The sequence below is a fragment of the Carassius gibelio genome, chromosome B2 (genome assembly GCF_023724105.1).
Source record: "Carassius gibelio isolate Cgi1373 ecotype wild population from Czech Republic chromosome B2, carGib1.2-hapl.c, whole genome shotgun sequence".
NCBI classification, from domain to species: domain Eukaryota; kingdom Metazoa; phylum Chordata; class Actinopteri; order Cypriniformes; family Cyprinidae; genus Carassius; species Carassius gibelio.
The window spans coordinates 23,170,842-23,194,873 of NC_068397.1; the positions used below are offsets into that span (position 1 = coordinate 23,170,842).

Consider the following 24,032-nt stretch of genomic DNA (forward strand, 5'->3'; position numbering starts at 1 on the left):
TTAACCAAACATGTTTCAGGCAGGCAGAACCTGATTATAACACAGAAATCTAAAAAAAAATACATTTTGAGATCAAATACTACCCAGTCCATTTGCTCAACTGATGATGCTTGTCAATAAACAGACCATTTAACATTTCTCTGAATGTGATTTTCCACTTAGTTTTTATTACTGAAATTAAACCTCTACCTTTTTATTAAAGCTTTATATTTGTGAGAGAAACACAGTGCATTGATTAGCATTGTATCAACCATGTGAACTATGCACCTTAAACTATTAAAAATGGTTTTTGTTTTTTAATTCTCTAATAATGGTTTGATGCCAGCAGTGATGACTCTGTAGAGAGGCATCAAAGTATATGTTGAGGTTATCTAGATTGACGAATGGCAAAGTACACAATGTATCATTGTGGCTAAGGTCCTTTGGTGACCAAGTGCCCCACAATCATAAAGCCAAGCTCTGCTAAATGTAGTGACTAAACAAATCAGTCTTTAACACTATTGGGGGAGTGATTAGGGCCATGTTGTCAATTTAATGCAATGAAATGACCATTGTTGTTATCAGATATATTGCACTGTTCAGGAGGCCTGGGTTTTTGCTGCGTTCACATCATGGTCCCCCGCTGCATTTTCTGTAATACACAGAATGCCAGGGGTTCTCAACTCTTTCCCTCGAGGTCCACTTTCCTGCAAAATTTAGCTTCAACTCTTAATAAAACATACCTGAACAAGCTAATCAAGGTCTTCAGGATTACTGTGTGAATTTGAGCGAGGTTTTTATAAAACTCTGCAGGAAAGTTGCAGAGAGCCCCTGCAGTATGAAAAAGACCCATGAGAAATGCATGTACATACAAGCGAAAGTGGAATCATATTGTGTGGCTATGATTATTGCTCGAAAAATATGACGTGATATACACATACTGCCAAGTATGGTGTCCCATACTCCGAATTCACCTAAGTTGTGGTATTGCCGGCCCGAGACTCAAACCCACAACCTTAGGAGTCAAACTCCATAACCACTAGGCAATGACTTCCCAACATGTATGTATGTATAAACAGAGTTCGCAGAAACCTAAACTTGACGTACACCAAAAGATTTCCCGCTCTATGTAATATGAAATGGACTGCATTGGCACATGGGCTTGTATTAGACGTATTACGGGAGTGGGAAGAAGGGCCATAAACATAACTCTCTAATCTGCACGTTGTAGATGTGCCAGATTGTTTCATCACACTTTTCAAGTAAAGGCAAGAGTTCCTTAGAAAATTACCATTCATCGGAGGGGTATCCGCGGCGTTGAACAGGTACGTGTTGAGTTATTGCTTAAATACAACATGTAAATGACGGTCAAAAGTACGTTTTTCATTGTAATATCTTATGGCAGTAATATCTTCTATCCATCAAATTCATTAAATGTAAAACAAGTCGAATGTGTAACACGAGAGGTTTTTTTCAAGTTTACGTTTCCATCTGAACGCTCAGTTAAATAATTGTGACGATTAATAAATATCACTTACTTGTAAGTGTTGGAATAGTTACTTTAAGGTTGCAATGGATAAATGTGACCACAGGGTGACAGGCTATTTTCGCTCACTTGTTTGACTGTTACTGACTAGGGAGTCATTTTCACGAATCGGTTCTTTAGGAACAATTTTAAAGAACCAATTACAAAATGATTCAGTGGTTCTTTGCCCTGTTACGTAATTACGTCATCGCGTTTTTCATGTTTTAAGTGAATGCTATCATATACATATAGATATATAATTAAATATATATTTATAAATAAATAGGTATATAAATCTAAAAATTTATTTCATATATAATATATATGATATTATAATCATATTTAATATAAATACAATAATATAGATCATATAAATCATATCATATTCATATAAATATGACTGCTATCATATATATATATATATATATATATATATATATATATATATATATATATATATATATATATATATATATATATACATACATACATACACACACACACACCATAGTAGCATACCCCATTTGGGACAGGACTCATATCTGGCCTGTTTTTTGGTTGTTGTTGTTTGTTTTTCAGCGAGTCAGTAAGCGAGAACCACTTTGGCTGATTTTTAACCAAACCTTTAATACTGTTGATGTGAACCAGTTCAATGACCTAATTATAAAGATCAGACATTGTTATTACTGGCATCAATTTATGTTTGCGTATGTTTGTCAGATGGCACTATCAGGATGGATCTGTGTGGTGACTGGTGCTTCCAGAGGAATTGGAAGAGGTATTGCCCTTCAGTTATCTGAGGCAGGCGCTACAGTGTACATCACTGGTCGACAGGAGAAAACTCTGAAGCAGACAGCAGCTGAGGTGTGCAAACTGGAACCTGATTGTTTCGATAATAAACCTCAACTTAGAGAAGGTGATATTGATTTAATGCTTCTTTTATTTACATGATAACAGGTGACAGAGAGAGGTGGCCGATGTCTTCCAGTGGTCTGTGACTCATCTAAAGAGGATGAAATCAAGGAGCTGTTTGAACGTGTTCAACGTGAGCAAAATGGCAGACTTGACTTATTGGTGAATAATGCCTATGCAGGTGTACAGGTCAGTCACAGCTAACTATGGAACAATTATGCAGTTTTTCCAGATTTAGAATTATTTTTTCTTTTGAAAGTTTCATAAAATAACTGTTTTACTATTCTTGTGTTTATGTCTGTGTGTTAGACTATATTTGACAACATGAACAAGAAATTTTGGGAGGTGGATCCAAATGTTTGGGACACCATCAACAACACTGGACTCAGGTGCAGTAAAAAACCTGGAGATGACTCCAAGTGACATAAATGTTATGCAGAGATGTACACATAAATAATTCTAAATGAATTTGAAGACTTCTTGTCACATCTAAGAGACAGACCATTTGGGGGTTGTTTTTAAAGATGCCTCTTATGTTTACAGAGGCTTCATTTATTTGTGAAAATATAGTAAAAACTATAATATTAAAAACATTTGTTTGTTTGTTTTAATGCATTTTAAAATGTAAACATCAATACAATGATTAACTTAATTTTTTTAATTGTTTAAATATTTCAGTTTCGTAAATCATGACAACTTGTGTACCTAACCGCATGAAACTTACTTATTTGACTCTGTAAAAAAACAAATTGAATTAAATAGAGATTATATTACTTAATGCAATTATTAAATTGAAAAGGGTGGATAATTGATAATATTCATAGAAATTAATTTTCTTTGGACTTTGTGGTCACTGTTTTCACAGGGGTCACTATTTCTGCTCAGTGTATGCTGCACGGATGATGGTGGCGCAGGGCAAAGGCTTGATTGTCTTCATATCATCCATGGGTGGTCTGCGCTATCTCTTCAATGTGTCCTATGGGGTCGGCAAAGCTGCAGTGAGTCCATGCACACAGCATTACAGATTCTGTATCTGAGCTCATTTTTCAGTGTATCATTTCAGCTGCACAGAATTCCACATTTATTCTTTCTGTTTGTAGACTATTCCTTCATTGTTCTCAATGTATTTATTTATGCTCCAACTTTCATCCGGTTCTTTTCTTTAGTGTGACAGAATGGCAGCAGACATGGCAATAGAGCTGAAGAAGAAAGGTGTGGTTTCTGTAAGCCTCTGGCCAGGGGCCGTTCAGACGGAGTTAATTAATCAGTATATATCTCATGATGAGGCTTCTCCAGCATTTGATCCAAAAGTAAGCCTTTTTATTTGTCCCAGCCATTAACCAATAATCGCTTAAGTTCATGAAAAAAAATAAAACTTATCTTCCTAAATATTTACTATCTGTCTTTCTCAGTTCAAGAAAATATTTAATAAGAGTGAGACGACAGAGTTTAGTGGACAATGCATAGTTGAGCTGGCCAAAGGTTGGATTTTTTTTTAAGACTTAAGTTAACATGTTTATGAATTACAATGAAAGTAATTGGTGAGAAATGAATTGTCTCGAGGCTCTATATGACATATTTTCTGCTTCTTGGTGACAAATAGATAAAAGTCTAATGTCAATGACCGGGCAAGTGTTGATGACCTGTGACCTCGCTCGCCGCTATGGACTCAAGGATGTTGATGGTAAAGTGACAAATGTTTATGCAGAAGCAATAGTTTTCCAGTTACGATAAACATAATTAGATTGAGATGTTACAAAATGAAATCTTACACAGGGGTTTTTTTATGCGCTCCTTGTAATTTCAGGTCGCAGTGTCGTCGACTACACCTCTTTGAAGTTTGTCATTTCCCAGGTGCCCTATGTGTCCTGGCTGTCTGTATTCACTCCTTCATTCATCAGAGTGCCTCGTTCCTTGCTGAGACTTGGCAATTGAGAAATCTAATATATTTCTGTGGAGAGACATTGTCTATTTTTCAATCTTTTCATTAAAATATATATTTTTTTTAATTACTGCATGAGTAAATGAGCAAAGCACTGATTAAAATTACATTAGCTGAGTGTGTAAGATAATAAATTCACAATGCACAGTTCATGAGCAGAATTAGTATTGTCACAACTCTGTTTTCTAAAATGAAAAATTGTATAACAATACTGGTATATTAACATACTGTTTTTTACTTAAAAGGGATTAATTAATACTGTTATGATTATTGTATACTTACCAAACGAGTTATTGCAATAAATACTGACATTTTACTACAGTCTTTTGTGTTGCATTATTGATAGTTTGATATATCGCTCTTGAACCCTTCATTCCAATTGGAAAACACCTGTGCAACATTGCATAATAATCCACTTTTCAGGAAAAAAAATAGTCTCATGTCTCTACAAGTACACTAATTATTTTAACTCAAATCAATAATTTTTATGTGCATTGTTAAATAGCCATGTAATAAGTTGGATAATGACTAGTCAGTCTGTCAATAGCACAAAACAAACACAGCTTGATTAGTTTTCCGGGAAATTCTGCTCACATTAGAATGATTAATCTCAAATTAATAATTCACGTATATTAATTTTTTTTGATGGGCAGTATGATGTATTGTGGGGGGTAATATACAGTCAAAATAAACCCTGACAGGGTGATCAGGACCGTTATGCAAAGTGAATGACTCCTGTGTCAAGTTGTGTGGAGTTTTTTATTTTTATTTTTTATTAATTGCTTCTTCCTAAAGTAAAACATTTAAGTTACTCATAACGTTGAGTCTTACGTGTCTGATCAAAGAATTATGATATGCATCCTTACCTGCAGACTCCTAAAACTTATTGTGTGGCACAATTTGGTAATTACATCCCAGATGGGAAGTGCATTCACGGGGCCAAGTTTCAGCTGTGCTCCTCCTCCCATTACTCTCCTTCCCGGATTGGACCTGCATGGCCACGGCACCGTCATTGCATGAGAAAGAGGGGGCTGGTCCGAGAGTTTCCTGATCCACTCTGTCTATCCTCGGTTTGACCGGACAGGCGAAAAACACTAAGGGATTTCCAGAACAAAAGCGACAACGGACAATACAAACCAGCTGGAGTGGCGTATCTATATACAGCCTTGAGAGAATTTCAAGCGGTGAGTTGTTGATTCAGGCGACCTACTTCACAGCCTACGTTTGTAAAGTTTTTAAAGAGACAGAATTAAGGCTCTCGAAGCTTGTTGTTGCGTCCTAAAAGCCACGCGAGGTGTCAATCCGTTTTATCTTACGTCGCGTCGTACACGTTATTTGAAGTATTTGTTTTGAACAAGGTTCAACGAGAATGTGTGGTTTAATGGGACAACGGGAGTTTGATAATGTGCGTTACTGGATTATGAACGGATCCTGTGGCACAAAAGGGCTGGTGTACAAGAACTGTTATGGCATAAACCCTTGAATAATGTTATAGCGTTAGGTTTGGATGGCCCTTACCCCTGCTTTCTGTTTGTTGGATGAACAGATACTGTAGTGATCTCATCCCCGCATCCTGCGACTTGCGTCAAAAGTTCCCCACATAAGCTGATTATAATAGAGGCCATGGACAAACGTCGTTCACTGACGCAATTTCCAAGTCTAACCAAGTTTATTCGGTCTAAACTGCGTTGTATTTCTGTTTCAAAGACTGTATAGGAATTAAAACGTGAATGTTCAGTAAATTATATTCAAATAAATAAAACATTTTTTCACAAGTAAAAAAATAAAAATAAATAAATATATATATATATATATATATATATATATATATATATATATATATATATATATATATATATATATAGCCTATTTCACAAGTTAATATATTTGTAAATTTGACACAAATGTACAAATAGTGACCCTGGTCAACAAAAGCTACTCTGACTTCCAAGGGACTTTACGCTTAGTCGAGTCATTCCAAGTCATCATCTGATAAATGAGGTCACCACAGGCAGTCGGGAATTTATCCTGTCAAGTTCACCTCCAGCTTGTTTTGTAGATGACTTGCCTGCTCACTGCGTGTAGTGGTAAATTGCCTAATACTGGCAAAGCTTTTCCAAGCAGGATTGCCCAACACTGCTCATGTAGACTTATGTTAAAATTAGTTTCTGTGGTTTGCAGTTCAGCTTTGTTTTGGGCTCATTAAAGTCATAGGATGCAGCATGAAGATATAAAAATCTGGAAAGGTAATATAGCCGCGTTTCCACCGCTGGAATTTTACCCAGGAACTAAGGGCTTTGGGCTGGTACTCGGTGTGTTTCCACCGCAGGAACTAAATAAAGATGGCCCTCAGAAAGTCCCTGCTGGCAAGGCAGTACTTTTTCAAAGTTCTGGAACTTTTGGAGACGGTACTTGGGCACTAAACATGATGATTGGTTGAGTTCACGCAGTATTGTGATTTCAACCACCATTTATTTGGACCATTTTCAAAATATTACTGTTATTGTGTCATGAAATGTAGTTGTTTAAAACTCAAATATGTGGTTTATTTATGAAGACAGCACCTATTTAAAAATATGGATCCACCGAGAGCAGTCTCAACTCGACTAGTCCTTCTGACATATGCCGCTGGCTCTGATGTCTCATTAAACATAAAATATAATTTGTTTCGGGTAAATCTAACAGGTAATCTTTGGTCTGTATTCAATTTATCTATATGTTAAAATGAAAATAAAAAGAAGCAATTGATATATTTCGTTTTATTGTAAGGCTGTATATTTACACATTTCCCTGAACTAAGTTCATTTCTGCGGCTATTGTTGTTGTTGCTATGTTTAAATGAAAACTAAAGGAGGCAGTAGTATTTGATATCCTGTTTCGTTTTATTGTAAATATACAGTGAGGAAAATTGCAGTAGCCAAGGCAAGCTGACTGATGTTATCAAGTATGCTGCTGTTTACAGAAATTACCGGATTTGCTTCATCACGGACATCACACTCACGAGTCGAATGCGCAAAGTCCGAACTACCGAGAATGCAAGTCCAAAATGTGCATACTTTGTATTGAGAAATGCGCGCAGACAAATTGCTAATTTTGTTACCTTTTATTAAAATTGAGTCGGACTCTTTTGGCCATCTGTTGAAAGGTTCAACGAACTTCTATACGGTTCTCTGGGGTTAGGCAAATGGGGGAAGTGGACCATTACATGCACTGGAACGGGCAAGGGAGATGTGAAGGGCAGGGCCCCCATCTCTCTTTTGCCCAAGTCCGCCATAGTGGGGGTTGGGTGTGCATTGATGTAGAGTATACGACAGGCTTTAATAAAAGGCTAATGTGTGGAAGAGAACGGCAGGGGGAAGGGGGTGACATCTGTCCTTCTTTCAACTTCAGAGTGGAAAGTCAGTGGTTGGACTGTAGAGTTGACCGTAAAGTCCCAGTTTAATGACTTTCAGGGAGTTTGATGAGCAGCCTTTCATGAAAATCTCACAGTCAAGTCACTTTGCATCTCTGGATGGGCATCGATAATTAAAAAAGTTAAGTTTGCTGCAAATTAACTGATTGGATCCTACTGAAGATTTGACCAACCAAAGAATGACTGGAACCCCACCCATTAACCCCCTCCCCAAAGCACCGTCCTAGCACCCATCCGACAGCAACAGCCCACCAACCTTTTCACCCCTCAGAAATCAGGCTTACAAACAACAAACAGTATTTTAACTGTTACCAAAATTAGGATATCTTTTCAAAGGCAAAAAATGCACCGTTGGTATTGCACATGGTCTACTATGCTGTATACATTTTCAACTGAAACTGTTTCTTTGATATTCTTACAGTCTGTGGCAATAGAAGTATGACATCTCTGATGGCGATGAATGGTGACCATGACTTGAAAGTTATCTCTACGAGAGGGGTGGCAGCAAAAAGACAAGATGGAAGCCTCACCAGTCCACAGCAGCAAAAATCACCATACCACCACAATTCTGATGGAAAGGAACATGCAAGCCCCTCTAATCGCAGACCAAGAGAGAGCAGTGCTGCAGTAAGCTTTAGCACTAATAATAACTCTGTAGTATGTCTTCCTTTGGTATCTGAAGGGCTAAAGCTAGTGTGGACCCAGTCTGATCAAACACGTGAGCTGGATGGTATCCCTGAACTAGTTCAGGCCTTCAACAGCTTCCCCTATCCAACCTCTCAAGAGGTCAGCACCCTTGCCCGTGTCTGCGCTCTTCCCTTAGATAAAGTCAAAGTGTGGTTCATGGTGCAACGCATCAAGTATGGAATTAGCTGGGCCTCGGAAGACATTGAAGAGACACGGCTCAAGCTGGCTAGGCCAATGCAAACAAGTGAACCTGAACACAAATCAAACAGTACAAAGAGGAAAAATGGAATTGAGGATTTAAAAGAAACAGAAGATCATGTAAAAGATCTAGCGCAAAGTCCACAAGTGCCTTGTAAAAGACATAAAATTGAAAGCACAGAACCAGAAAAGCTCTTTCCTGCTCCCTCACGTTTCATTTCATCTCTCCCACCTCCCCAGGATTCGTACTACTACCGACAGCCAGTAGAAATCCCAGAAACACCTCAAGCAGCCACTCCGCCTATTTCTACGGAGTCTCCTGCTGGGTCCGAGCAGCCACGGCAGGGGCGCTACAAAAAGTCCAAAGCCCAGTTAGCTGCTTTGCGTAAGAGTTTTCTACAGGAGAATTGGCCTGATGAGACAGAGCTTCAGCGACTACAAGAGGAGACAGGCCTAACTCGTAATGAGATTCGAAAATGGTTTAGCGACAGTCGCTACCAGCTGCGAAATGGTAGAGGGTTGTTTACATCCTTCTCCGCTACTCGAGAAAAAAATGAGCCCAACTGCAGTCTATCATCTCAGTCTCAGGAGGTTCAGCCTCTTCCTCTCACTACTAAAAAGCAAACAATAGAGCATGCTGATGATGAAGGCAAGGAAAAGTTTTGCACGAAAGGATCACGAAAGAATCAGCCAAAGAATTCTCAGTTTTTCCAGCTTTTCCTGTCTAACACGCTTGAAGCATTTGAAGAAGGAGCATTAGTTGTGGACGAGGAGAAATGTTCAGAGGAAAGTGAGATTCAGAATAATGAAGCTGGAAGTGAACAGGAAAGTGAGGGACGTTGTTTGACACCCCCAGAGCCAGCTGCACCCACTTCCTCCCCTTCTTCACCTTCAATCACCCCAACTAAAAAACACTCAGGCAGGTCATTGAAGTCTGCACGCCGTGTCAAAGCAAATGCTTTGAACAACTCCCTAAACTCCTCGGATAACACTTCAACTTCTTCAGTATTAACAGTGGCTGGACGACCAAGGAAAACAAAGGAGCAACTGGCTATCCTAAAGGAATACTTCCAGCGCTGCCCATGGCCAAAGAGTGATGCATACACTCAGATAGTGGAACTAACATCTTTGCCTCGTGCTGACATTATACAGTGGTTTGGGGACACACGTTATGCTGTAAAAAATGGCCATGTACGCTGGGTACATGCTGACATACGTGACCAAGTGCTTGCTGAGATAGCATTGTTACAAAGTGGAGGGGCTGCTGCCGATGCCACTGGAACCCCGGGAAGTGAAGGCAATAGGAAACGCAAGTCACAAGGGAACAGCACACCAAAAATGCAGAAGTCTTCAGCAGATTCTGTAGACCTCAGTCCATTGGAGCAGTATTATCAACAGACCGGACCACTCCAAGAGAAAGACCTCGACAATCTCTGCCGGAAGTCAAAAATGAGCTATCAACAGGTCCGAGACTGGTTTGCATCTAAAAACAGTAAAACACTGGACACCGAGATCACTGTTATAGATTGATTAATATAAAAATGAGAACTGTTTGTGATCATGTCTGTTAATCTGCTGTGTGTCCTGTAATCAGGCAAAACCCCTTTTGAAGCCACAGTATAAAATCACTTCAAGCAATGCCCTCTATGTAAAAAAAACAAAACAAAAAACAATAGCAATGTGAATTTTTTTTTATTTTTATATTATAAACACTCACTATTTGATTTGTTAATTTGTTAAACGTCAGGCAGTATTGAAATGTAAAATTTATTTTTTGTCTTTAACAAATACTAATTAATGTTTCTGTGATGCTCTGGGAGTCATCTGTCCACTGTTCCTCCAGTTACCTATGTTTGTGTTGTTGGTATTTTTGTTAGTAATCTTTTCGAGCCCTAATTGCTGCTTCTTAAAACTGATTTGATATTCAAACTGTTTAGATTTCCTAAAACTGTGGTTTGGTTATCTGTTAGGTACTGAAGTTCGGACTAGTAACTTTAGCGTTGTGAGGGTATGTTTTTGTACATTTTCTGTTTAACCCATTTAAGAAGATCTATATATATATTCCCCTCCAGTCATCTAAAACATTCCGCACATAGAGGTTTATGGATCCGTCAGTGCTACTTCACTGTGTAAAAACATTTCATTTGAATACATCCGTACCCCAGTGTAGTGAAAAGACAACAAAAGTAATAGTTTTTTTTTTTTTTTTATATACATATACATCTTGTGCCTTATTGTCTGTAAATTTGTGTTTCAGGGAGGCGGAACATTGCATTGAAATAAAACAAGACTATGTTTACTCACTGTTGTATTCTGTTCAGTTAACCTCTTGACATAAATCTGGTCAAAGATGTCTCATCAAAAGATGTCTCATGGTGTATTTACCAAAAACGGTAAATACCATTGGTACCATATTTGCGTTAGGAAAATATGGCATGAATTTTAAATCCTTCACATCATTCAAAGTAGAAGTATATTCAGCATTCAGGTTTAAATTCATCAGTATTTCACTTATCAACAGTGTTGTTGGTTATGTGTGCTGAGTGACAGTTCTTTTCCCAAAAGCATAGTAAGCCTAAGTAAATCGTTGAACCATTATCACCAACTGTAGCTATGATCTACTTAACCCACAATGCTTTTGAGGAATGCTGCCCAGATCTGCCCAGATCAGAAATTACATCTCAGTTTTATGATCAAAATCCAACTATAAAAAGGAAACATTAATTAACATTAACTGCTGTTAATAAGAATAATACAATAAATTGATGCTGAAGAGTTCAAGACATTCCTATTTCCTTTCCCTTGCATAATAGCCATTTCACATTTTATAATAAACTGGAAAAAAATCAAATTTAACTGATATATTTCTAACATATATATTTTTTGTTGTTTTAACTGAGCCTAGCTTACAAAAAGTTTGATATGTTGAAATATTTTTGATGATCACATTTAATGTTTTTCTCTCTTAATCGCAAATTCAAAAATGAAAGTGGGTTACATTTTGTGCCATCTTTAAACAAATAATAGCATTTTTCAAATAAATTAAAAGGTTTTTCCACCCACAAATTTTAATTTCGTCATTAATCACCCTCATGTTGTTCGATGCATGGATACGCCATTTTCTTTCAAATCAAATCAAATCAAAGCGTAAATACATGTACAAAAGATTGTATGCTGCCTGCATGCATATGTTCAGCTCATATTCTCCATAATGACGCTACGGTGATGGGGAGAAACACAGAGGAGACGAATGGTTGAATAAAGTAGTTATTTTTGTTTTCTTTGAGAACAAAAAGTATTCTCGTTGCTTCATAACGTTACAGTTTAACCACTGATGGCAGTTTATGGGACAGCAACAAGCCTCCCAGTTTTCATCCAAAATATCTTAAATTGTTTTCTGAAGATGAACAAAGCTTTTACGGGTTTGGAAGGACATGGGGGTAAAATGTAAATTTTTGGGCGGAGTATCCCTTTAATGTCAATATAATTGTATCTACTGATATGAAGGATGGATGAAGTAAATAACTCCTTTTAGGTGATGTGGATGCATTAGTGATGAAGGGGCTTTCTAATGCCATGAATTAGATACAAATGATTATTGGTATTGGGCTTGGGGAGTGGAGTGTAGGCCTAGCCAGAAGCTGGAACTGGAAATTGTTTGGGGTTGTATGTTGGGACCTACAAATTATGAGACGGGAAGATGGACAGTGTGAGAACTTTCAATTTAGGGCGTTAAATATTTTTAGTCTTGGTAAATGCATAAAACGTTACCTTGTGGGAGTGTAAACTGAGCTGGGTGTCCCTTTAAGATTAAAAGAGAACATAAGCATACAATAAGTTTAAACAGTAGAGTGTCTAACTTACATTATCAGTACTTCATGAACTCAAATAATGATATCTGAGAGATATAATTAACAATGTCAGTATTACATCACTTACTGAAACCTTGTTCATGTACTGAACTCACGCCTGACACAGAGATGAATGACCCTGCATGGGGTGTCTAGAACAGATTAAACGTAAAACAGTCACATGACAAATTGCTATTTCCATATGATTTAATAACTGACTATATTACAGTTTTTCTCAATTGCTACCACACAATCCATGAACATTTTTACCATTTTCTCACAACTTTAAATACAAACTGAAATAGGAACTAGGAATCGTTTTGCTAGTCAATGTCGTTTACAGTATATGGCATAAATAGAGGGATGCCGATACAGTAAAATTAAACATTAATCTGTAAGAAATGTTCACTTCAATATACTGTAAATATCTTACAGTAGATAAAATGCATTAGAGGAGAAAAGTTTAAAAACCAAACGAGAATATACAGTGAACACACATTGGAATATACAGTTAGATATTTTAAATAAATTAATTAATTCATCCATTGATTCAGTATCCTCTGCCAAATTGCATTACAGTATTGGTAGTATCAGTATTTGTTATAGCAGTTTCTTAATCTTCTGACAAAAGATGTCTATGCCTTACCTAGACAGTCTACTCTCAGTTCTGCAAAAATAGTACATGAAAGGACTTGGCTATACAAATAAATGAGTTTGAGAGTGTACTGTATAACAAGTGCTACAGTATTTACTGTACATATGATAATGAAAGTTCTTTCACCTGAAGTACTGCTACTATGTTATTATATTGTATGTGTCTTGTGTAAGTATTGAAACCTTTTCGATGAGCCTGTAGGACAACTTCCCTCATGGTCAGTCAATGCAGAACAACAGTCAATGCAGAACAACCCAAACTAAAGTGCTTTGTATTTCACAAATGAAATTTGACCCCATCCCCTTTGTTTTTATTTTTCCCCTCCAAATTGTTTTGCCTCCCACTACCAAGATTAATTTTCCAAAACACAATCAGCTGTGCTCTTGTTCATATCATCCTGAGATTCTGACCTGTGTCATCAGTTTTGAGTTCATTTTCGATGCTTTAGTTAATTTTATTGTGTTTTTGACAAATAAAATGTATTTGATAAGCCGTAAATGACCTGTGCAATATGTTCCAAAAGTTTCACTGGATCTTTGAAAAACATTTTCCTGTGGCTTCATCTTCCAAAAAAATAAATAAAAGGAATATATAGGAAACATATGGTTGTTTAAATATTGTTTGTAATCAAAGTTAATCCTTTTTTTCTAATTAATATTAATGCACATAACCATAGTGACAAATATTATAAATATTACTAATGCACTCAGGGTTTTATTAACTCACTCTGCTTTTATCTATTTTTTAGTCAAACAATTCAGAAAAAATCTGTACATTATTGCTACTTACTGCCATTTTTAATTACATACAGTAGCCATAAGGTTGACAAAAAAAATTCTTAGCATGTAGGCCTACATATTTCTTACTGATAACTAGTTGTGAACCAGTTTCATTCAGAACTTGTTCTCAAAAATCTATTTTGACTTTTTTTTGTTCATGACCTTAATCTCTCATAGGTAAACTGTGTATAAACAGAACCACATTTAGCACTCCAAACTATTTTTCACTACCAGTCCCACCTCCAGTGTGTGCAAAGGGACCCTCAGGGCGGGGCGGTGAAGTTGGGGGGTGGGTGGGAGCATAGTTTCCAAGGTGGCCTAGACCCATCCAGACCCCCATGTTGAGTAAGGCCTTTTAAAGCAAGATAATGTGTGAATGTTGCAGAGATCCTCTGGTCTTTCAATGTGGGCTGGACAGGACTTACCGGATATTAAAGTTGGCGTGATAAACTCCGCACTGACCTTTAAGAGGATTTTACATTCACCAAGTGATTCACACTGGCCTCAAAAATAGTCTTAATTTAAAATAAACCTCAAAATGAGCGTACAGCATGATGGTAACTCACTTGTATTTATGCGGTTCTCAAATATACTATGAAAGCGGTCACCTACAAAAACTAAATTAGTATTAAAAGATTCAATTAACATCAGAGATGTACACATTAAGTTGGAAAAACATGTTTCAGGCTAATCATGCCGTAACTTCAAATTGGAATGCTAGCAAATTGTCGATGGTGGTAAAATTGTTTATTTGATGACTAAATTTTACTATCACAAATGGCGTTTATCTGAATAATTTACCTGCAGTTGTAAGAATAACATGGCACTTTCTATCAACTTGGCATCGAATAAGCACAGGACAGCAGGTATCACAGAAATAATTCACCAGTTGATGGTGGAGTTTAGTAAAATTATATAAAGTTGTTTTAAAATGGTCTTTACTATCATTCAATGTGTGGAAGAACAAAGCCAGATGCTGAATCAAACTACCTGTGCTTTTGTTCATCACAACTGTGAAAGAAGCATCAGTTGTGCTCATTTGTTTACACAAGTTAGAAAGCATCAACTCACAGTTTTGTGTATGCAGACATTTTTAACACAACTCAATATTTAGTATAGGTAATAATGAACAGTGTCCACATTTAGAACGTTTTATTTAGATTAAGAATTACAACAGTTGAATAGGATCAGCTCCACCCAGACGTCCAGAACAACTCCAGTAGTTTAGAGGCTCCCAATCTTTGGAAAGAATTCAACATTGAGTAGTGGTCACATATACTCATGGCCAAAAGTTTTGGCAGTGATAACTTTTGCAAAGTTTTTTGCTTAAGCTGTTGTGGTGTTCATCCACCGCATTTCTAGATTGTGTAGAGTGATCCGATGCATTAAACTACTGCAAAAACTTCACAAACAAAATTTCACAGTTTTTTTTTATCCTGACACAAAATGACCAGCTCACATTAATTGACTAATATCAGCAGCATATGTGTGAATGAGAACTAGTCAAGTAAAATAACTATCATATTAATTAGATCAAAAGAGCAAACGTAATGCTATAAAAAGGAACTAGTGCAGCCATCATTGCTTTGCTTCAAAATGGCCTAACATGCAAGGAAATTGCTAAAAAGAATATTGAACCTGAAAGAACCATTTACCAGATCAACAAGCACCAGCAAGCACCAGAGCCATCTCCTTGTTAGCAGTCGGCTATGGAATTAGGTTACCTCTAGTGTAGTTGCTCAGGAATGACGGCAGGTGGGTGTGTGCATCTGCACACACAATGAGGCCAAGACATTTGAACAATGGCCTGGTGTCAAGAAGGGCTGCAAAGAAGCCACTTCTCTCAAGAGAAAAAAAAAAAAAAAAAAAAAAAGGTGAAGGACACTGAAATTCTGCAGGAAGTGCAAAGATTGGACCGTAGAAGACTGGTGCAAAGTTATTTTCTTAAGCTCCCTTATGACGATTTGGGACATCTGGATAATTAACTGTTCTGAGAAGTCCTGTGTTGTGCCAATAGTGAAGCATCCAGAGACGATCCATATGTGGGGTTACTTTTTAACCAAGGGAGCGCGTTCTCAATTCTGCCCAAAAACACTGCCATGAATAAAGGATGGTATCAAAACTGCCTGCAAGAATGACGACTCCCTGGATCTCAATCCCATAGAGAACCTGTGGGCAGTCCTCAAAGAGGTAAGTGGACAAGCAGAAGCCCACAAATTGTGTTCAACTTGAGAACTAAAGGAAAAATGGATCTCTGCGAGTCAGGATTTGGGCCAGAAGCTAATATCCATTATGCCAGAGCAAATTGCAGAAGTTATGAACAACAAGGGTCAACACTAACTATTGACTCATTTTGTCTCAAAAGCCTTTAAAACTTATATGCCTATCATTATTTTTCAGTATAATCATAGAAATATGGAAAATCAATTACTAAAGCAGCGAACTTTGCAAAACACAATGTATCACTGCCAAAACTTTTGGCCATGACTGTAAGTGGTAAAAAAGAGGGGAAAAGCACAATATAAAATAAAGCAATATAAATAAGCAATAAAGCAAAAAAATATCAAACCTTGTAAAATCCATTGAGGTATGACCCAGTCCTACGTTTCAAATTATAACCAGAGGCCCAATAACAGCGTTTACAGCAGTGGAATCTGTAGATCATACAATCAGTCAGTTCATGTTTAGTAAAACTCGATTCTCTTCACATGGACTCATGAAACAGTGCACATATATATGGCAAAATAAAGATGTTAAGCAAAAATAGGGAACCGTGACCTGCGGTTATTCCTCTTTTCTTTCTTCCTTGGCAGTTCGTGTCACAGCAGCTGCAGAGAGAACTCTGGGATGGATCATCAACCAGCACCCATCTGTAAACAGAGAGACCCCATTCATAAATTCTACAAGAGGCTTTAGATTTTTAATTATCATACCGTGAGCTGGTCCGATCATATTGACAAGCTTTATTGCCACCATCCAGGTCCCTTGGATCCCATGCCACAAGCCTGCAATGCAGGTAGACCTGAGGATGTTGATGCAAAATAAGTTCAAACACTTGAACAAAAATGAACAAAGTAAATCAAGCAAGTGAACTTGCATCTTCTCCAGTGGCAAACTTGAAAGCTTGAAGACTCAGTCTGATTTCTGACCACTGATTTCTTGGCAGAAATGTAGAGTTTGCATTTTTGCTGTCTACAAGACATCTTAAAAAAAATAAAAAAATTAATCAGTTTTAAAGGGTATTATGAACGCTGCTAATCACATGTAAACATGTTAGGCTTCAGAAAGGACACATCTGGTCTATACACATACCCCTTATTGGTAATTAGTGGGTAAACATGAGAATCTGGAGCCAATTCTGATGTTGTGGAAGCCAAACATTCATCCAGCAGCAGTATTAATGGCTGATGGTTCTGTTGGGCGACTGAGGCAGCAATTGGGATCATTGAGCCTAGTGAGAAGGTTGTGGTAGTGGCCACACCACTGAAGTCATCTATCAAGAGAAAGATGGAAGACCATTGTATATTTAAGTAACCAACATCTCTTTACAAGATATACATATATGCATATACATACCCTTCATGAGAGCCATACCAAATGCCAGATCTCCCTGGCCATGCGTGTGAAACAGCAGAGGACCATACAAAGGAGGAACCCAGTCATCTTCCCTGAAAGAAAGGCAACAGTTTTGATCTGCATTAGTCATAAAAGGTCTTGAAGCAGCAATATACCACTAGCAGAAGGTCTTCAGGTACATTTTAATAAAGAGGTCACCTTTCATATGCGCAGGCTACAGGGTAAGAAAATGGTGTTGCTTTCGACAATGTGGGAGAAGTGATCTCGGTCTCAAATCTAATCTCATTGGTTGTCACCTATGAAGGTAAAAGATTGAGAACGCTTTAATACTTTTCTGTATTCTATTGCCAGTTGAATGCATTAAACCATAAACACAACCTTTTGTAATATAGAGCACTGCCAAATCCAACATAAGCGGTGTCACTTTTCACAGCCGATAAACAGATCTCAGTACTTTCTAGCCATGTCTTATAGCATGTACAAATATCTAGAGTTGAATATTGCCCAAAGAACTCCCTTTTAAGAACTGTTAAGTACCCTTTGCACCTCATAGGAAAAAGTTATTAACTAATAGCCCAGTGGTTCATACGTCCAAACACAAATTGGTTACCATTTACGAACATGGAACTGAATCACCAAACTCACCAGCCTCCTAATATTACAGGTCAAAAATTCAGCATAGAACACTGCCTCAGACCCTTGAGAATTTACTGAAACCTGGGTTGGAGGACAGTCACCTAGGCGGAGTAGTGATGGATCCACTTGAGAGTTTACGTCAACCCATCGTACAGAAACAGAGTTTTTGCCACAGTCTACAGTGACTCCTGAAATGAAGTGAATTTGGAGACAGACAGACTTGGAATCAGTGTGTAAACAAAAATCAGCAATAACGTAAGATGTGAAGGCTACAGGCTTGGTGTTAAAATACTCTATCTGGTCTAAGTCTCACGATACCTGCTTGTGTCACTGAGAACACAGCCAGAGTTGAAATCACAAGAAACAAAAAGGAAGGCATTCCGACGACACGCTGTAGCATACTTCAAGGAAATACTTATGCACTTTGATTGTTAGCTAACCTGATTGAAGGATTCACATCTGAAATGCATTTTTCAAATGAGCTTAATGAGCATCAGCTGCTAATGGTCCAACTCTGATCACATGAAATGTGACAGATATTTGTAGTACAGTGTTCACATTAAACAACACATTATGTTTAATTATGTGGTGTAATACGCATATAAACTGGAAGAACGTTTTAATGGATACATATTTAGTTTTATACTGCTACGTTGTTAATCTATTTGAACACCAGGCAACATGCAAATTTAATTAAAATCAACCACAATTACATTATGACAGTTCTGGCAACATTTACAAAAATAACTGCTCAACAGTCTATTACTTCCTAAAGTAATCACTCCCAGGCAGCATGTGCAGCATTAAAAAAAATAAAAAATTATGAGCATGTAGGGTCAGTGAATACATGCATTTTAATTTCACACCCAAGCGGAGATTTTCATTTTATATAAATCAGATTTCAAAGATTCTGAAGGAATTTTAATGTACTCTTAGTTTTCCACAATGCATTTTATAACCTGCATCCTTAGGAGTAATCGGTTTAATTATATGTCCGGGCCCATATTTATAAAACATCTTAAAACAGGCTAAAAGTAGCTCATAACCCACCGATTTTAGAGAATATATATATATTTAAAGGCAATTCTAAATTTAGGACTTCAAAACTTATGCTCGAAGAGTATTTCACAAAGTGTTTTAGCAGTAAAACAGCTTCCAAATGTGTTAAACATGGAGTAGTGTTTTAGTGTTCACAGAGACCAAGCCACAAACTATCCTAAAATGGCTGCTGCCAGAAATCTGCCACAGAACAAATCATTGAAGATAATGACTTTTTGAAAAGGTACCACCATTTTGGAGGTGATCACAACTCCAAATCCTTTGGTTATACCCTTGTTTTCATTAAACAGTTGGGCAAGTGTTCTTGCTTTTTTTTTTTTACATTTGCATGCATTACTATCAGTCATTATTATTCTACTCAGTTCATTAAAAGGCTGTTTATACACATTCAACAATTATGAAAAGAATACATGTAAGAGGCTGACAATTAACTTAACATACACCGGTTTAATTAGTGGCACTTATTCTGCATTTTAAAGTCTTTATTTGAACGTGGAAACAATTTTGCACACAATATTTCTATGAATAACTTTGAAAGAGACAATCAGCTTAATCATGGTATGCATTGCAAGAAACCTGACATCCTCCATAGCAACGAGGCCAACCCTGCCCTTACTCTTCGCTTAAGACCTCTCCATTCTTTAGTAAAAGTTTGTCTCCCCAGCTTTGTGAATAGGTTAAGAGAAAATGCGTCGCTAAAAACGTACTGCCATTTAGGAGAACAATTGTAAGAAAATGTTGTGAACAAGGACCCTGAAGGAAAAACACGAGCCAATTTATGTGCCATTAATAGACCGAACGGAGTCGATACTTATTTTAGAGCACATGATCACAGCAAGAAAGCATCAAATAATAGACTCAAAAGGATATTTCATAGACCTTTAATGGATAACATGTATAGAAGATGGAGCAATCCCCCCAAAAAATTAATTCATCCAGCCATCTCATAGGACTTCTTGGCACCGCTCCTAGTCACGCTCTCAATTCAGCACCTTATTTAAAAAAAAAAAAAAAAAAAAACACAAACCCACACACAACGTTAATCCAACACAATGGTGACTCATTACAAGAATATCATATACAGTACTCTCCACTGACCTGTTGGTCATCCAGTGAGTCACTGGACCAACAATCAGCCTACCAATGAGGAAAAAACAAACCACAATAAGCATAACATAGTACTAGAAGACAATTAAACAATTCTAAGAACATAATTACAAAAGAGAAAGGATGGCATGGAGCAACATCACGGTGAAACTTCCGTAAATGTCAAAGGTCCCAACACTGACTTTAGTACCAGTCCTTGAGGTGCTGTAATCCAGACACATTGCATGTTAAACCCTTATTGCAGTCTTTGCCATATTTAACCGTTTGTGTGTCATTATCCTTTTGATTTACCAGATTCTGTATCACGCTTTCCACGGCCTTGACATGTTCTATCACAGCACTGACAAACAGAACTCCGTAATGGGTCATCTAAAAGCTCCCACCTTTTATGAAAGCATTAGAAGTTATTTTCTAGTAAATCCGATCAACTTGGATTAAATAACGAAATCAAGTCTACACCTACTCTCCGGTGGCTTGATTATAGTTGCAGGCCTTCTTTGCTACGTTGACGTTGTCAGGGTCCCATGCCATTAATTTGCAATGGATGTAGACCTGCGGGGAGAAAAAAAAAAAAAACCCAGCAACAATGAGAGGTTTAACAATTTACCATTTTCCTCTGAAGGGACTCACCTCTTCTCCCAAAGCAAATCTGAAAGCTTGGAGGTTAAGAATAATCGAGGAGGAGTGTTGCCTTGGTAAAAACTTGGAAAAGCTCTTCTTACCATCCACGAGACAGCTATGATGGGTTCACATGAAGTCGATTATAAAAACATGGCCACTAAATTGAATAAGACAATGTGTTGACTAATAGACATTTCAAATAATCATAAATGTACACACCCTTTGTTGGTGATGAGCGGGTATGTTAGGGTGTCTGGGTAGATTTCGAATGTTGTGGAGGCTACACATTCCTCCAGAAGCAGCAGCAGAGGCTGATGGGCTTGCTGGTCAACACTAGCCCAAATAGGAACAAAAGATCCCAGTGGAAAGACATTGGATTCTGCAGGGCCACTTAAATTATCTGGAGGGTTTATGATAATGAAAGTTATTGTTATAAAAAGACCATGAGAATGGTTACATTTTCCTGCTTACAGTTGAGAATTGCCATGTGAAAGGCCAGTTCTCCATGACCTTGAATAAAACCAGCAGAAGGACTATGGAAAGCAGGAGTCCAACCCTTCGGCCTGATAATTTAAATGATTGTACATCATTAAATGGGAATGAGAGTCCTGGTAAAGACTTGAGTACCTAGTTGTGTTTACCTGTCATACACACATCTAACCGGATAGGTGAAAGAAGGAGGGTTGGGCTTAGGCAGTGGCCTGTAGTTTAGCTTGTTCTCATACACCAAGTATTTCAATGTTGCCTAATTGGAAGGGAGAAAAGTAAAAAATAAAAATCGCCATAACTTCAGGACTCAGATCAGTGGACTCAAACTTACCATTCGTCTGAAGTCACAATCATTAAGTCCATAGTAAAAGTCTGCAACTCCTCCTTCATTTGACAGATTTGAGAAGTATGAAGCAAAGCAGTTACCCAGGAAAAGACGAGCAGGATTTCCTGTCATCGATTTGTCCACTTTCCACTGAACATGAACAGAACTCTCCCCACATGTAATTTGGACATCTATAGAGATAGAGTGAGTATTTGTTTACCTGAAAGTTGAAGAACATAGAATAACTCCTCAAAAAGCCAACCCAAACCCAACTATCTTTGTTTAGAAGCTGGTTTCAAAGCAGATAATTAGCAATAAACTAACTATTTAGTTGCCTTTAAAGCATTGAGGTTGGTTTACCAGCTAACGATCAACTGCTGTGTTCCAAAACACAACTACCAGCTCAAGCTGTATTCTTTTAAATGTTGGTTTAGCTCCTTGAGAATGCATAATACATCATATTTTTGTGCCATAATAAACATTACCATTCTGACTATCTTCAGGCATTGCAAATGGTGTGGCAACTGCAAAAACCAAACAGCCTAGCCATAAGTAATTCATGATCAGATTGTCCTAACCTAGTGAGACGCAAACCAAATAATTTAAGTAAGCGGCTGAATTCTGCTACTAGGTCTAATTAGTAATTTGTGACAGCTGGCACAGGGGAGGTTCAAAAAAGAAAAAAAAAGATAAAGAGCGAGCAGTATTTACTAACTAATCCAAATTTGTATATTTATCTGTATTTGTTTATATAAGGATTATAAGTAGTTCTTTAGCAATCCACAATTTGATATCAATTTGACATGGTTTTATGGATCTAACAAGACACCGAAACCCGGAACCAACGCGTTCCACCAAAACACCCGGAATTTATTTCGGATACACAGGAAGTTTTTCCCCTCGTAGAGGCGATTTGGTTTTAGCCAAAGATATATATACATTTTAACAACTAGTGTTAAAAATATATTATCTGGATTCTGTTTAATGTGTATGAAATAAAATACAGCCATCAATATGTTGATTAAAGTTAAGGTAAGTAATTTTTGTCGCTCCCTTGTTTATTCTGTCCAGTATGACCAACGTTGTTGTTTGATTTGGGATGATTTTTTTTTTTTAAAGTGGATGATTAATCGACTTGTCAAAGTGAAGAATAATGTCTGGTATTAGTAGTTGAGTCATTGAGATGCATCATAAATAATTATTTTTGTATCGTGGTTCAGACACTCACAGGCAAAGAAATAGAAATTGACATCGAGCCTACAGACAAGGTAACGTTATTCTTTCTGTGCTAAAAATGGTAGTCGTTTTTCTTTATCATTGGAAGTATTTGAAAATGATTTTTATTTTTTCCAACAAGGTGGAGAGAATCAAAGAGAGGGTGGAAGAAAAGGAGGGGATCCCTCCACAACAGCAAAGACTCATTTATAGCGGAAAACAAATGTAAAGATCTCCATAAATACGTAAGTTTGCATTCAACTACATAAGGCAAAACTCCATCTCTCCTGTCTTTCTTTCTTTATTTCAGGAATGATGAGAAAACTGCTGCTGACTACAAGATCCAGGGAGGGTCTGTCCTGCATTTAGTTCTTGCTCTCCGAGGAGGGCAAACCCTGCACTGGCCCTGCAGTCCCCCAGTGTCTTTCCTCTAATCTATTCTGTTAAGACTGTACATCGTGGAAATCTGTGTTATCATGTACGTCAAAACAGCAGAATTGCCAGGAGGCTCTGGTGTTTATAGCCAAAAGTGGACATTTGGCTTTGCATAAATCACTGTCTAAATCATGTTAGCGTGATCACAGCTGCTTGGGATTGAGTTAACATATGCAGATGCATACTGAACAGTTTACATGTTGAAGTTTTTTTTTTCCCTTTCATTCTGCAGTATATGACCGTATAAAATTGTGCACTTAAAAACCATTCATCGTACTTAAGTTTTAAGATGAAACTGCTCCCTTGTAAGGGCTCATGAAGAAAACTAGTCTTGCATTTTATTTTATAAAAAATAAACTCAACTCATTATCATCCAGATCTTGACAGTGTTAATTTGTTATTGTACATTTTTTTATTAGCCTACAATTTTTTTTTTTTCTTTTCGCTTGGTTACTTTGTTGAATGTCTTTCATTTGTTTTTGTTTTAAACATGTCCATATAGGTTTTATTCATAGCATATTCAAGTTCAACAAAAGAAATTAAGAAATGTTCAAAGAAGTGTGTGTGTGTATATATATATATATATATATATATATATATATATATATAATTTCATTTTAAGTGATTTA

General features: G+C 37.2%; 5 protein-coding genes across 5 annotated transcripts; 3 read left to right on the forward strand and 2 right to left on the reverse strand.

The window, feature by feature from the left end:
- Window positions 1-1,141: 1,141 nt before the first annotated feature.
- On the forward strand, window positions 1,142-4,679 carry LOC127950575 (dehydrogenase/reductase SDR family member 1). The gene is made up of 9 exons (XM_052547715.1): window positions 1,142-1,304; window positions 2,225-2,368; window positions 2,462-2,605; window positions 2,726-2,805; window positions 3,282-3,414; window positions 3,583-3,726; window positions 3,829-3,898; window positions 4,020-4,100; window positions 4,224-4,679. The coding sequence occupies exons 2-9, from the start codon at window positions 2,225-2,227 to the stop codon at window positions 4,349-4,351; spliced, it is 924 nt and encodes a 307-aa protein (XP_052403675.1). The 5' UTR covers window positions 1,142-1,304; the 3' UTR covers window positions 4,352-4,679.
- A 635-nt stretch (window positions 4,680-5,314) lies between these two features.
- On the forward strand, window positions 5,315-10,954 carry LOC127950571 (homeobox and leucine zipper protein Homez-like). The gene is made up of 2 exons (XM_052547707.1): window positions 5,315-5,542; window positions 8,192-10,954. Exon 2 carries the CDS (start codon window positions 8,209-8,211, stop codon window positions 10,183-10,185), a length of 1,977 nt encoding a protein of 658 aa, XP_052403667.1. The 5' UTR covers window positions 5,315-5,542; window positions 8,192-8,208; the 3' UTR covers window positions 10,186-10,954.
- A 4,123-nt stretch (window positions 10,955-15,077) lies between these two features.
- Window positions 15,078-18,627, reverse strand: LOC127950573 (zona pellucida sperm-binding protein 3). The gene is made up of 10 exons (XM_052547713.1): window positions 18,471-18,627; window positions 18,162-18,340; window positions 17,715-17,812; window positions 17,517-17,608; window positions 17,253-17,433; window positions 17,038-17,143; window positions 16,874-16,962; window positions 16,719-16,810; window positions 16,510-16,594; window positions 15,078-15,179 (listed from the first exon to the last, which is right to left on the reverse strand). Exons 1-9 carry the CDS (start codon window positions 18,550-18,552, stop codon window positions 16,548-16,550), a joined length of 966 nt encoding a protein of 321 aa, XP_052403673.1. The 5' UTR covers window positions 18,553-18,627; the 3' UTR covers window positions 15,078-15,179; window positions 16,510-16,547.
- A 1,449-nt stretch (window positions 18,628-20,076) lies between these two features.
- LOC127950574 (zona pellucida sperm-binding protein 3) lies at window positions 20,077-22,428 on the reverse strand. The gene is made up of 11 exons (XM_052547714.1): window positions 22,239-22,428; window positions 21,760-21,944; window positions 21,581-21,684; window positions 21,411-21,502; window positions 21,159-21,339; window positions 20,949-21,054; window positions 20,782-20,870; window positions 20,610-20,701; window positions 20,430-20,522; window positions 20,310-20,348; window positions 20,077-20,203 (listed from the first exon to the last, which is right to left on the reverse strand). The coding sequence occupies exons 1-9, from the start codon at window positions 22,312-22,314 to the stop codon at window positions 20,458-20,460; spliced, it is 990 nt and encodes a 329-aa protein (XP_052403674.1). The 5' UTR covers window positions 22,315-22,428; the 3' UTR covers window positions 20,077-20,203; window positions 20,310-20,348; window positions 20,430-20,457.
- Window positions 22,429-22,579: 151 nt separating this feature from the next.
- LOC127950576 (NEDD8-like) lies at window positions 22,580-23,779 on the forward strand. The gene is made up of 4 exons (XM_052547716.1): window positions 22,580-22,785; window positions 22,974-23,021; window positions 23,111-23,193; window positions 23,279-23,779. Exons 1-4 carry the CDS (start codon window positions 22,768-22,770, stop codon window positions 23,400-23,402), a joined length of 273 nt encoding a protein of 90 aa, XP_052403676.1. The 5' UTR covers window positions 22,580-22,767; the 3' UTR covers window positions 23,403-23,779.
- Window positions 23,780-24,032: the final 253 nt, after the last annotated feature.